At 41.7% G+C, this 11850-nt stretch overlaps 3 protein-coding genes across 3 annotated transcripts; 1 reads left to right on the forward strand and 2 right to left on the reverse strand.

Moving 5' to 3' along the window:
• Window positions 1-2581: 2581 nt before the first annotated feature.
• Window positions 2582-4437, reverse strand: LOC136549309 (flavin-containing monooxygenase FMO GS-OX-like 8). Its single transcript, XM_066540550.1, has 2 exons — window positions 3740-4437; window positions 2582-3650 (listed from the first exon to the last, which is right to left on the reverse strand). The coding sequence occupies exons 1-2, from the start codon at window positions 4299-4301 to the stop codon at window positions 2701-2703; spliced, it is 1512 nt and encodes a 503-aa protein (XP_066396647.1). The 5' UTR covers window positions 4302-4437; the 3' UTR covers window positions 2582-2700.
• Window positions 4438-4491: 54 nt separating this feature from the next.
• LOC136549308 (probable inactive purple acid phosphatase 2) lies at window positions 4492-7983 on the reverse strand. The gene is made up of 2 exons (XM_066540549.1): window positions 7281-7983; window positions 4492-5938 (listed from the first exon to the last, which is right to left on the reverse strand). The coding sequence occupies exons 1-2, from the start codon at window positions 7977-7979 to the stop codon at window positions 4676-4678; spliced, it is 1962 nt and encodes a 653-aa protein (XP_066396646.1). The 5' UTR covers window positions 7980-7983; the 3' UTR covers window positions 4492-4675.
• A 3327-nt stretch (window positions 7984-11310) lies between these two features.
• LOC136550710 (uncharacterized) lies at window positions 11311-11844 on the forward strand. The gene has a single exon (XM_066542313.1). The coding sequence runs from the start codon at window positions 11311-11313 to the stop codon at window positions 11842-11844; it is 534 nt and encodes a 177-aa protein (XP_066398410.1).
• The last annotated feature ends 6 nt before the right edge of the window (window positions 11845-11850 follow it).

Raw genomic sequence — 11850 nt, forward strand, 5'->3', positions numbered from 1 at the left:
ATCTTTGTTTGCTAAGGAGTCAAAGATTAAAATTGTTGTGATTTCTTATTTATTGTTTGTTTTTACTCTTATTATATTTATTAGAACATGAAAAAACCAGGTGGAGAAAACAATGAAAACAAAATCAGAAAAATCGAGCTAGTGTCAAAACATCCACGAGAAAAAATTATGAGCATACTCGAAGCCAAGTAGAAAGCAGTCATGACAAAAAATGGAATGTACTCTAGAAAATAGCCACGAAAAAAAATTAGAACATATTCGAAGCTAGGTGAAAAGCGTCCAAATAAACGTAAAGCAATACGTACTCAGAGCAAGAAAAAACGGACAAACCAGAAAAAAAATGGAAAAAGAACAGAAAAGAAACGAAACAAAAAAATTCTACCATTCTTTCCTCTTTATTAGATTTCTAATTTCTATTATTATATTTTTGCGTTTGGATTAAGATTCCTATTTCAGTTACTTGAAGTTGGGGAGATCTAATTGGATTAAGATTCTTAGTTGTCCATATTATTATATTTTTCCTATTTAGATTAAGATTTCTATTGACTCGAAATCGGATAGATCTAATTGGATTAAGAATCCTAGTTATATAAAGAGAAGGGTTATAGGCGGTTTTTCACATTCACAAAGTTAGTTAAGGAATAACTGAACCAAAAAATAGGTGAAGAAAAGTTTTGCCTCTTTATTATTAAACGTAAAGCAACACGTACTCGAAGCAAGTAAAAACGGACAAACTAGAAAAAAGTGAAAAAAGAACATACAAGAAACGAAACAAATAAATTCTACCCTTCTTTTCTCTTTATTAGATTTCTAATTTCTATTATTATATTTTTGCATTTGGATTAAGATTCCTATTTGGGTTACTTGAAGTTGGAGAGATCTAATTGGATTAAGATTCTTAGTTACCCATATTATTATATTTTTCCTATTTGGATTAAGGTTCCTATTCATCTGAAATCGGAGAGATCTAATTAGATTATGATTCCTAGTTATATAAAGAGAATGCTATAGGCGGTTTTTCATATTCACAAAGTTAGTTAAGGGATGGCTGGACCAAAAAATAGGTGGAGAGAAATTTTATATTTTTATTATTAAGTATATATATGTATATATATAGGATCCGTAGAATGATTAGGATTCTTATTCAGCTTAGGGTCTATAGAATCTATTTGAATAGGATTAGGATTCTTAGCCCGGCATATGTATAAAATAGGAGGGTGTGTAGAAGTAGCTAGGAAGGGTCAGACCAAAATAAATGGACCAAAAAAGAGAAGAAAATTTTGCCTCTTTATTATTAGGTATATATATAGATATTATTTTTTATAAATTTAACTAAAACTAAAACTAGAGAAGTTTTATTTAGGACAAACCTAGAATGACTAAAACGGAGAGAGTACAAATTATTAAGTTGGGCTCGTTTTCACCTTATTGTTCTACCCGTCTACAAATCGAGCCTAATTTTCAGTGTAAACGGATTGTTGAAGGTAAATAACTAGATTCAGCATGTTTTTTTTGTTTCTTATGAAAAACACGGTAGATGCTCATACGCATGACATGCACATTTATTTAACGCGCACGTTTGCGCTTCACTCCTATCATGTTTTTTTTTCTTATGAAAACACGGTAGATGCTTATCAGATTTTTAAATTCAAAATCTTAAATTTTTCATATGACAGGATGCTGATATGGTATATAACAGAATTGTAGTTCTAAATGTGATATATAACTTTGTTCTTAATAACTTTTCAATCTGAGATCATTTGGAGACCCAAATATTATTTTTAAAAATTCTCAATTTTGAAATTCATTTTTTAAAAAAAAAATCAAACGACCTTGGAGGCTCAAATATCTATTTTAGTTTTTAGCATTTTAAAATTCAATTTGTTTACATTTTCCAATGACTTCGGACATTGACATGATCTATACCAAAGTTACATATCTCAATATGGTCTATAACTTTATGGTTGAAAATCCTTTTATTTGAAATCATTTAGAGGTTAAAATATTTGTTTTAAGTTCTCTAGTTATTTCTTTTTTTTTTAACAATCTCGGATGGAGACACGCTCTATACCAAATTTGTGGTGCTTCAATAGATTAAAATTTTATTGTTGATTTTCTTCATTTGAGGTCATTATAGGAGCTTAAAATTCAATAAAAGATGGTGTGACAAAAAAACTAAAGACATTAACTAAACCCACCATCAAAACCACTATGAACTATTTTATGAGAGTAATTTATTCGTTTTTTATGCCTCAATACTTCAAGTACAAGTTATGAACTTTGCACAAACTCATATCACACACAATACACCGTGCATAAGTTGGGCCTATTACACCTATATATATCTAAAGAAACACATGACGGGCACACATTGACCATTGTGGAACTTTAGCGCTTGAGGCTACAAAGAAAATAAAAAGTGTGGAGCTCGAACCCAGGCCGTGGGTGCTCCACTGAGCAAGCCCTATCACTGAGCCATCGGCTCGTTCGCTAATTTATTAGGAAAGTTAAGGGGTAGGTTCTTTTGTATTTGAGATTGAGGGTGTTTTTAAAAAAAAATCGGCGATAGGTTAAGAAAGTTCACAAGCAAACCACTCGTTTATATTTAATAAGGTGTTGATAAAACACATATAACTCCGCTAACCATAAGTTTGGTTGATCAATTCGCGGTTTTATGCCACCACTTCAATCATTCGATGACTATGATCTGTACTTGTTTCCCAAAACGTCACGACTAGATCGAATATGCATGCAACAAGTCTGTGTCGCCGTGTCGGTGGTTGTGGCTAGCTCTGGTACGCCGTCGTCTTCATCTTGGCCGACCTCCTCTTGTGGTGTCCAAGGCAGCCAGCCCTCTGAGCACAGGCCCTCCAGGACTAGGTCGCTGTCGTCGTGGTAGCTGTCACGGTAGGTCTCCATGTCGTCGTCCCTCATGCGTGCGACAGCCGACCACAGGAGGTCCCTCTTCCACTCCGGCATCCGCGGGAAGCCGCAGTGCTTCTCCCCGAACTCGTCGCAGTACTCGAAGTCGAAGAATATGGCATGCGAGAGGCGCCTGGGCACGCTGGCCTTCTCCCTGGCGTGGTGGTACTCCTCGGCGGAGCGCATCATCTCCTCCGACGACGGCAGCTGCCTCCGGCCGGACAGCACCTGCGCCACCCACCTCGCCTGCACCTCGTAGAACAGCGGCACCAGCACCAGCCTGGGCAACCCCACGAAGGAGAGCGACGGCGCCAGCGCCGGCGGGAAGGTGTGCTCGAATAGGGGGCCGACGCGGTCGTCGTCGACGGTGACCAGCCCGCCCGTGTCCAGGAACGGGAACGACAATTCGTACCCAGTGCAGTAGATGATGGAGTCGGCGACGACACACGAGCCGTCGGCGAACATTACCTGCCCATCGTCGCACAAGCACTCCACCTGGAGGTGCAGGTGCAGGTTGTGGTGCCTTGACACAGCCTTGGACACGCCGGGAGCGACGCCCTCCATGGACTTGACGCTGACGTGCACCTCCATCGCCACCCTGGAGAGCTCCAGCGCGGTGTCCTTGCCGCTCTCATGGAAGCCCACGACCACCACCACCTCGCCGTGGAAGGAGTCCGGGACTCGGTACCAGTGGGAGTGCAGCTGCCTCCTGCTCCACTTGTCCATGCCTAGCAGCTCGATCCGTTGACCAACATGACAAATTCATCCTTTGCAATCAGTCACGACGGCAATCGATGAGAGGTCAGAACGTACCGACCGGTGATGGTTGGAAGCCTTGGCTGGGTGTATTGGCCGACGGCGACCACGATGGCGTTGAACACCTCCTCCGTGGTGACCACCTCGCCCTCACGGTCACCATGTCTCGAGGACCACCTCACAGTCCGCTTCACGCCGCCGTCGTCAGCGGCGCTCGGCGCCGCCAGGCCGACGTGCAGGACCTTGGTGTTGAGCCTGACGACGTCCATGAGCCCGAACGCGTCGCAGAAGTCCCTGATGTACCTCAGGAACGCCGCGTGCCCCGGGTACCGCCGGGCGTCGCCGGTGCCGTCGTTGCTGGGGAAGAAGGGGAAGTCGGAGAAGCACGTGAGCTCCCTTGGGCTGATGAGCCGGACGGTGGCGTGCATGCTGCTGTGCGCGCCGGCCGCGTCGAGGGGGTCGCCGCCGTCGGTGCTCGGGTCGTACAGCCACTGCCCGCCGACGCTGCTGCTCTGCTCCATGACCGTCACGTCATGGCCCTCGCGGAGCAGCTCGCGGGCAGAAGCCAGCCCCGAGACGCCGGCGCCGATCACGCACACCTTCTTGGATGACATCGACACCATCTCGCCGCCGATGGACCTGCAGGCACACTGCTCCTGCTCCTCAGATATTGGCTGGTTGCAAGTTTTGGTCACGGATGGCGTCTCTGCTCCCACTTTGCAAGGTCGTCAATACACAGCAGGTGTGGTGATGCGGCGATGCTTGACCTCTAAATATGCCCATTTAGATATCTCGTTAACCACTGCCAACATGTAATATGATATTGTCGATACAGATATCTATCTTGTTAAGTATGAAATCGAAGCTCAGAAGATTCTGCGCATCTGCTAACAAAAGTAGGCAGATGATACAGAAAGCCAGGATCATAAAACAAAAATGGTTCAACTACAAAGAACGTCCACAATCACTTTAACGACTGAACAAAAATTGGCAACTATTATGATTCCTCGTTCTTTACTGGAGTCCACTGTGCAGCTTCTTTCTTTCTCCTGATAAGAAATCCAAAGGAAAACCCCAGGAGCAGTGCAAGCATTACACTGCCTCCGATTTCCAAGTACAACGGAGATATTTTTCGCACGGTGCTGACTCCTGTGCCATGTTTAGTATCATCCACCGCCTCAGCAACACTACTGTTACTAGATACCAGGCCGGAAAATATCTCCACCATATCATGGACTTGCCCATCATGGTTCCCCACATAGGTTAATGTTAGCTTCTCCCTTGTTGCTACAAGCCTTGTGTATCCAAACTCACCGCCACGGTACATGGACCTCTCAGGCTGTGGAAAGATGGGGACGTCTGGGTGATCAGGCCTCGGTTGCCATATGGGTTGCCAGTCTTGCCCACCCATCCCAATCACAAGATGCACAGGAGCACCAGAGTATTGGAAGCTTGATGAAGTGTTGACACATTGGAAGTTCTTCATCGGGCAGAACCTCTCATACCTGTGGACATGTCCCCATAGTGCAAGGGTCACGTTGTATGTTACCAGCAGTGGTTCCAAATGCTGGAGCATCTGCTGTTTCAAGGCTGCGTCCCTGGTTTCATCACTTGAGGTGTACATGGGGCGGTGGCCCTGAAAAACAATAAATGGTGTTCTGCTTCGGTTCACCTTCTCAAGGTCCGCTTTCAAGAAGTTGTACTGATCACTGCCCTCAACAAAATTTGTTTCGGTTGACATGTAGACGAAATGCACCACACCTGAATCAAAGGAGTAATAAAGATTCCTGGTGTCTGGGCCACCATTACCAGTAGGCAGGATAGAATTGCCAGGCATTCTGAACTTGACGCTATACGGTATCCCACATTCGCCCCCACCGTCCTTTCCATATGTAGCCCACCATGGTTTCCAAGGTTGTGATGGCCAATCGTACTCATGATTTCCTATACAGACATGGTATGGGGTATTGGCAGCAATAGGCTCAATCTGGCTGAAGAAATGATCCCATACCCAAGAATAACCTCTAGCATAGCTGATGTCCCCAATGTGTGAAATGAAGGCAGGTTTATCCCCAAGGGCTTCAATATCACGGAGGATCCACTTTACAGTGGCCAAGCTCTCATCTGGTGTGCGAATGTAGGTGTTATAAGGCACATAAGTTCCCATGTCACCAAACAGAAATGCGTTGGTCTCACTGGCTTCACTATCACGTGAAATAAAGCTGTATATCTCACTCCATCCTCCAGTGTCACTACCAACCTGCCAAAATGATTGAGTTGATTAAATTTAATAATTGAGAAGAATATATATAAAAAGCATGCTCACACAGAAAAAGGCCAGTGGTGTTTAACTCCCCACAAAACTGGATCCTTGTTCCAGTATTCAGAACAAAAATCTAAATTTTAAAGAATTACTATTTCCAAATAAAAGATCTGATGTACAAACTCTTCACTCAAACAGAAGTACTAGTGCTTAAATGCTTACTGAGCCTTCCGACAATCTAGTAAATTCTCAGTAACCTACACTTCAGGCAACAGTATACTAACTACAGCTCTTCAATGGAATGCTCATAGGTCATATTTAAGTGCTTACGGAGCCTTCTAACGATCTAGTAAATTCTCAGAAACCTACGGTTCAGGGATGAATATACTAAGTTCAGTTCTTCAATGGAATGCTCATAGATCATACTTCAAGTGCTAGTGCTAGCTACACCAATACAGTTGGTTGCATTGAATCCTATTTGCTATTTTGTAGTACATCAAGTCAATGCTGAACACTTCAAGATTCAGTATACAAGGCTTGAAATGTTCATATTCACTACACCAACTTCACCTCCTTAGCATTCAGTGTTAACTACACTACTTTTATTGGGTACATTGGCATTTCTGACCATATTTGCAACTAAGTAATACAAGTACATTCTGAACATTTCAAAATCAGTCCAATGAGAATTTACATATGCAACTACCAGTACATGCATACAACTAATGTGAAGCAGCAACCTAAGAACAAGTTATAAGACAACAGACAAACTGTTAGCAAGTGAGAATACTCCTTTCTTTAAAGAACTCTCACTGTGCATATTTTCAAGATCACAGAACTTGAGAATCAAAGCCTTATTATGGCACATATGCTGAATACAAAATTCAATCTTTTTTCCTGCAACCTCCCAACACATAGCTACAGTACTTCAGATATCTCCACTAGGAACTGTTTAACTAATGAATAACAAATCTTACTATGTCACCAATGCTGAACCAATAAAATCTTACTATGCCGCTGATGCTGAATCAACAAATCTTACTATGCCGCTAATTCTGGATCAACACAATTTAATCTTAGGAACACAATGATCCATCCAGCACACTATAAAGCACAATTAATTCCAACCCTTGTGCGCCTCAGGTAACCCAACTGTAACATTTAGGCTACAGCATGTATGGCTTGAGAGGAGCTAGTACCTTTTTTTCTTTGGGACAAAATTTACTTACATAAGTAAAATACTGTTTTTTTTATTAAAAAACTGATACAGAGCCAAATTGTAACTAAAATCAGAAAATTTGAACCATTCCAAGTTACAGCAGAGGATAATTCACAGTACCTTGTAAAAATACCTCCTTCCGGGCTCCAATCCCTTCATGAGGCCGTCGAAGACGAATCCCGGATCCCTCCAGGCGACGCTGCTGTTCGCCGGCCAATCGCACATGTGCTTCTGCTCGTACGTGCTCACATCCGTGCCCACCTCCCTCCACTCCTTCTCGTCCTCCTTCTGCAGCCCGTACCTGACGACCCTCTTCCCGCGGTCGCCGCACACGAACAGGACCCGCATCTCGTCGATCCCATCTGCGAACGCGAGGTGCACCTGCTCGGGGCGCGCGGGGTCGCCGACGGAGACGTCGGCGGAGATGGCGACGCGGTGCTTGCCGTGGGGGAGCGGGTTCCGGTCGTGGTCGATGTGGTGGTAGGAGTACTCGTTGGCGGGCCAGCGGAAGAGGCGGAAGTGGTAGGGCGCGCGGAGGGTGGGAAGGCGCGGGAGGGAAAGCTCCCCCGAGCCGCCGCGCCAGGAGGCGGAGCCGTTGAGGAAGAGGTAGCCGAGGAAGTCGCGGTCGCCGGAGGACGGCGGCGAGTAGATGCCAACGTAGTCAAGGCCGTCCGGGGCCGGGAGGCCCGTCCAGCGGATCTTGATCTGGTGGCCGGAGCGGGACGCGGTAAGGGTGGTGCCCGCCGCAGGCCCGCCGGCAGCGACGGCCGCGACGGCGAGGAAGAGGAGGAAACGGAGGTGGGGGTTTTCGGGGGACATTTTACTGGGGACGCCGTGGAGAAGATGCTGGTGACGTGTCCTGAGCAATTTAGGTGAGCACGCAGGGTCACCGACGGTGTGGGACCCACCCGTCAGTTCAACGAATCCGGAATAGACTGCTAGTGTGAGTCAAACGGAATATTCCACAATCTCTTCATAATTTTGTGAAGAATTTCCTTCATCCAAAAACTTTCATTCTCCTGCGCTCCAAATTATAAAATATTTTTGACTTTTTTAAATATATTTTGTTATAAAACATGTTGCCAGCGGTTAGAATATTTTTCTCTCCATCTCTCGTGATCAACATTGTAGATAAAAGTAGAACACAGACACAAGAGATAGGGAGACTATTTTTTATTTCTCTCAATATTTGTGATTACAACATAGAGCTCCTACGTATATAGTCATGACAAGGTCTAAGAGTTTGGTAAGAGCTCACATATAAATAGACTAGGATTAGAATCTTCCCCTTTCTTCTAGGATAGAGTCCGTATGACAACAATCCCCCTTGAGCGATTACCACGATGTGCACATGCCTCATTAAAAAACATCCAAAAATCCGATAGGAAAACGGTTCTTGAAGAAAAGAGTACATCGTATTTGTTAATTGTATTGCACATATTGTCTCATTAAAAACCTTGTGTGAGAAACCTTTAAGCAAAAACTCACATAGGGAAAAAGAGTATAACAATTAACCTTCTTGGCCATGTATTCTTCGGGATATTCTATTCTTCATGATAGATATTGATCTTCATAATCTACTCATAAACTTCAGTGTTTTAGCAAATATGATCTACTCGATCTGTGATTCTAGTGGTTTTAATTACTTTCAAGGTAGATTCAATCAAATTGCTCCTCCTCATAAAACCAAATTTTGAACTTCATTGCTCAAACTACACTTTTCATAAATGTGTGCTTAATTAATAGTATGCAGTACCACAATACTATATCTTTCAAAAAGTTGACTTATAATTCTTCTATGAATTATATGGGAAAAACAAGAGCAATATGCTTCATGCGTACTAACCACTTTTTAGTTGTGCAAAACAAATAAATTTTATACTTCAAGGTAATAAATTCTTTCAGAGGATTATGGAGGTAAATAAGTTATAATATTCAATATCTTCTAGACAGTGCATCAAACTTATACTAGAGTTTGAATGCTTATAATTCTTTCTTAGTGGATTTTCAAATTATATATTCTACAAATCTTTAGGATTTTGATTGTACCACTAAATAATAAATCCAGTCTTGCATTTGGCATTTAGGGGATAATTCAATTGCCAACATCACCATTATTCTTATACCTTCTTTGGTATTTAGAGGATATCATCACTTTAATGCTAGCTTTTCAATATACACTTTCTAAGTGTTTATATGACACCTTCATGGTATTTATGATTCCTCATTTACTTTCTCTTGGGTCTATATTCACTTTAGGGATTAATGGCGTTTATTTAAGAATCGACTGGTAAATCCTTTGTGGATTAATTTCTTCAAGGATATTCTCATTCTTAGCGAATAACATTTCTCTTCTATGAGATATAGTCTCTACTACATGAGAGATTATTATATGATATACATAATGAAATAGTGTTATCCACTACAAAGCCGTTCAATGACTCTTTTTCTTTTAGGACATGCTCTTCTTGAGACTTTAATACTCATTCAGAAATATATTCTACCTTAGACTTTTTAATACATAGTATGAGATTTTTATATGTTGTGATTTATATTCTTCAGGAACTATCTGGATCTTCATAATCCATTTATTATATGCATATTTTATATTCATTAATTTCATTTGCCAGACATATAGCATGACATTTATTTCTTCTTAGTAAGAGATTCAACCTCAATTATTTTCTTCATTGACCCGATATAATCAATACAGGCGACTTTGTCATGGACTTTATTTTCTAAAGCCTTGCAACTAAAGAGGTAGCGTTGTCGACAACTATTATTTTTTCTCAATACTCTCATAATGTGAAATTATTCTATCTCTTTGGCATTTTCCAAATAAGGGATAATTTATTGTTTTGCGTACCCAACACTATGATGCGCACGCTTAGTGCGTGGGATTTCATCTTCATGATGATCCTCTTCATGAGGTGCTTAACCTTCTTTATGAGGTATTCTCTTCATGAGAATAGAGGATTTTTATTTTAATTCTATTTAACAAGTATACACTAAACTGGAATCTATAGGCGTCCTCATAGAATTTTGATTAATAGTATACAACATTTAGTTTACTACTAGTAAACACAACTTCTGGTTTATAACTTCAAGTTACTCCTCTTATTTTCAAAAATATCTGGCATGTGCTCCGCTTCATGCTTCACAAGAGCATTAGTCAAACTATTGTTTGATTTAGTGTGTGATACTATTCCTGCCTCAAGCTTCAAGGAATATTTTTCTCTTAAAATCATTTTTCTTCTATGAAAATAATATTTGGCATTCAAAATAGGCTTTCTCTACCCCTAATGCCAATATTAGATCTTTAATAGCATACTTCAAAAAATATCCCTTATTATGGGCTTAAAATAATTAAAATTCATGTATCTCCAACTACAAGTGGAGGCCCATTCATGTATGCTATGATGGAGTTTAATAGAAAATATTCACGCACATATTTAAACACGGGGTTATTATTCATTAAATACAGCAAACTAAAATACATAAAGTGCACTTAAGAATGTTCAGCATTCCTACAAACTTAGGGATGTTCTCTTCCTGATTTGCATATATCATAGTTTATAAAACTATTTCATTATCTAGCTTCTTTATTCTTTAGTACAAAAAATGATCCAAGTACTCATACATTAAAAAAATAATAGACCATATACTTCAAATATATAAAATACGCAACATACAAAATCACATGGAATTTAAACGTACAGTACAAAAGATGATTGCATCTGAAGAGCATATTCGCGAACGATTCCTACGCGGCCCACAAGACAAAAGTTATGACCCCAGAAACAACCAGGGTGGACAATCCGCTAGAAAGAGAGGACCCAATAACACCCTTGCTTTCGTGGATAGATCTAAAAAGTCTAATAATAATAACAAGAAGTTCGAAGACCTCAAGAATCTATCCTACCCTTTCCACAAGAACGCCAAGCACATGGCAGTCAAGTGCAAATAACTCCAAGAATTGGGTTTCTACGCCAAAACCAACAAAGGCAAGGCTAAAACTGATAACAACAAAGATGAAGATGACAACGCTGACCCTAGCTTCCAATAGTCCAAGGGCCAAATAGCGGTAATCTTTATGGGCCTACCGACTTCATCGAACAAGGGCTCCGAGAAATTAGCTCTTCGGGATATCATGGCGGCAGAACCTTCAACACCAAAGTACCTTAATTGGTCCGAGTACTCGGTCCAGTTTTCCAGGAAAGATCAATGGACTAGCATGACTAACGTCGGCCACTACCCGCTCGTCCTAGGTCCAACAATAGCTAGCATGACAGTTCCCAAGGTCCTGATCGACGGCAGTGTAGGATTGAACATAATATTTGCAGACATGCTCAAGAAGATAGGCCTAGATTTTACAAGCCTACTCACTCCCACTGACATCCCTTTCTACGAGATAGTACCTGGCAAGGCTGCCTTGCCACTCGGATGGATCACACTCCCGATAATGTTTGGTACCCCAAACAATTTCCGAATGGAGTTCATCCAGTTCGAGGTAGCTGACTTCAAATCATCATACCATGCTATCTTTGGTCGACCCGCTTTGGCCAAGTTCATGGTTGTACCACATTACCCGTACCTCTTGCTCAAGATGCCAAGTCCTAATGGTGTACTCTCCTTTCGAGGTGACCTCAAGCGCTCATATGACTACGACACAAAAGTCGTCTAGATCATA

Source organism: Miscanthus floridulus, chromosome 4, assembly GCF_019320115.1.
Source record: "Miscanthus floridulus cultivar M001 chromosome 4, ASM1932011v1, whole genome shotgun sequence".
Taxonomy (NCBI): domain Eukaryota; kingdom Viridiplantae; phylum Streptophyta; class Magnoliopsida; order Poales; family Poaceae; genus Miscanthus; species Miscanthus floridulus.

Excerpts from the sequence above, each read along its gene's own strand:
- LOC136549309 (XM_066540550.1), bottom strand. The coding sequence starts at position 4,301 with ATGGTGTCGATGTCATCCAAGAAGGTGTGCGTGATCGGCGCCGGCGTC. Across the intron at positions 3,651-3,739 it reads AAGGCTTCCAACCATCACCG|GCATGGACAAGTGGAGCAGG; the intron begins GTCGGTACGTTC and ends TCGAGCTGCTAG.
- LOC136549308 (XM_066540549.1), bottom strand. The coding sequence starts at position 7,979 with ATGTCCCCCGAAAACCCCCACCTCCGTTTCCTCCTCTTCCTCGCCGTC. Across the intron at positions 5,939-7,280 it reads GAAGGAGGTATTTTTACAAG|GTTGGTAGTGACACTGGAGG; the intron begins GTACTGTGAATT and ends TCATTTTGGCAG.
- LOC136550710 (XM_066542313.1), top strand. The coding sequence starts at position 11,311 with ATGGCGGCAGAACCTTCAACACCAAAGTACCTTAATTGGTCCGAGTAC.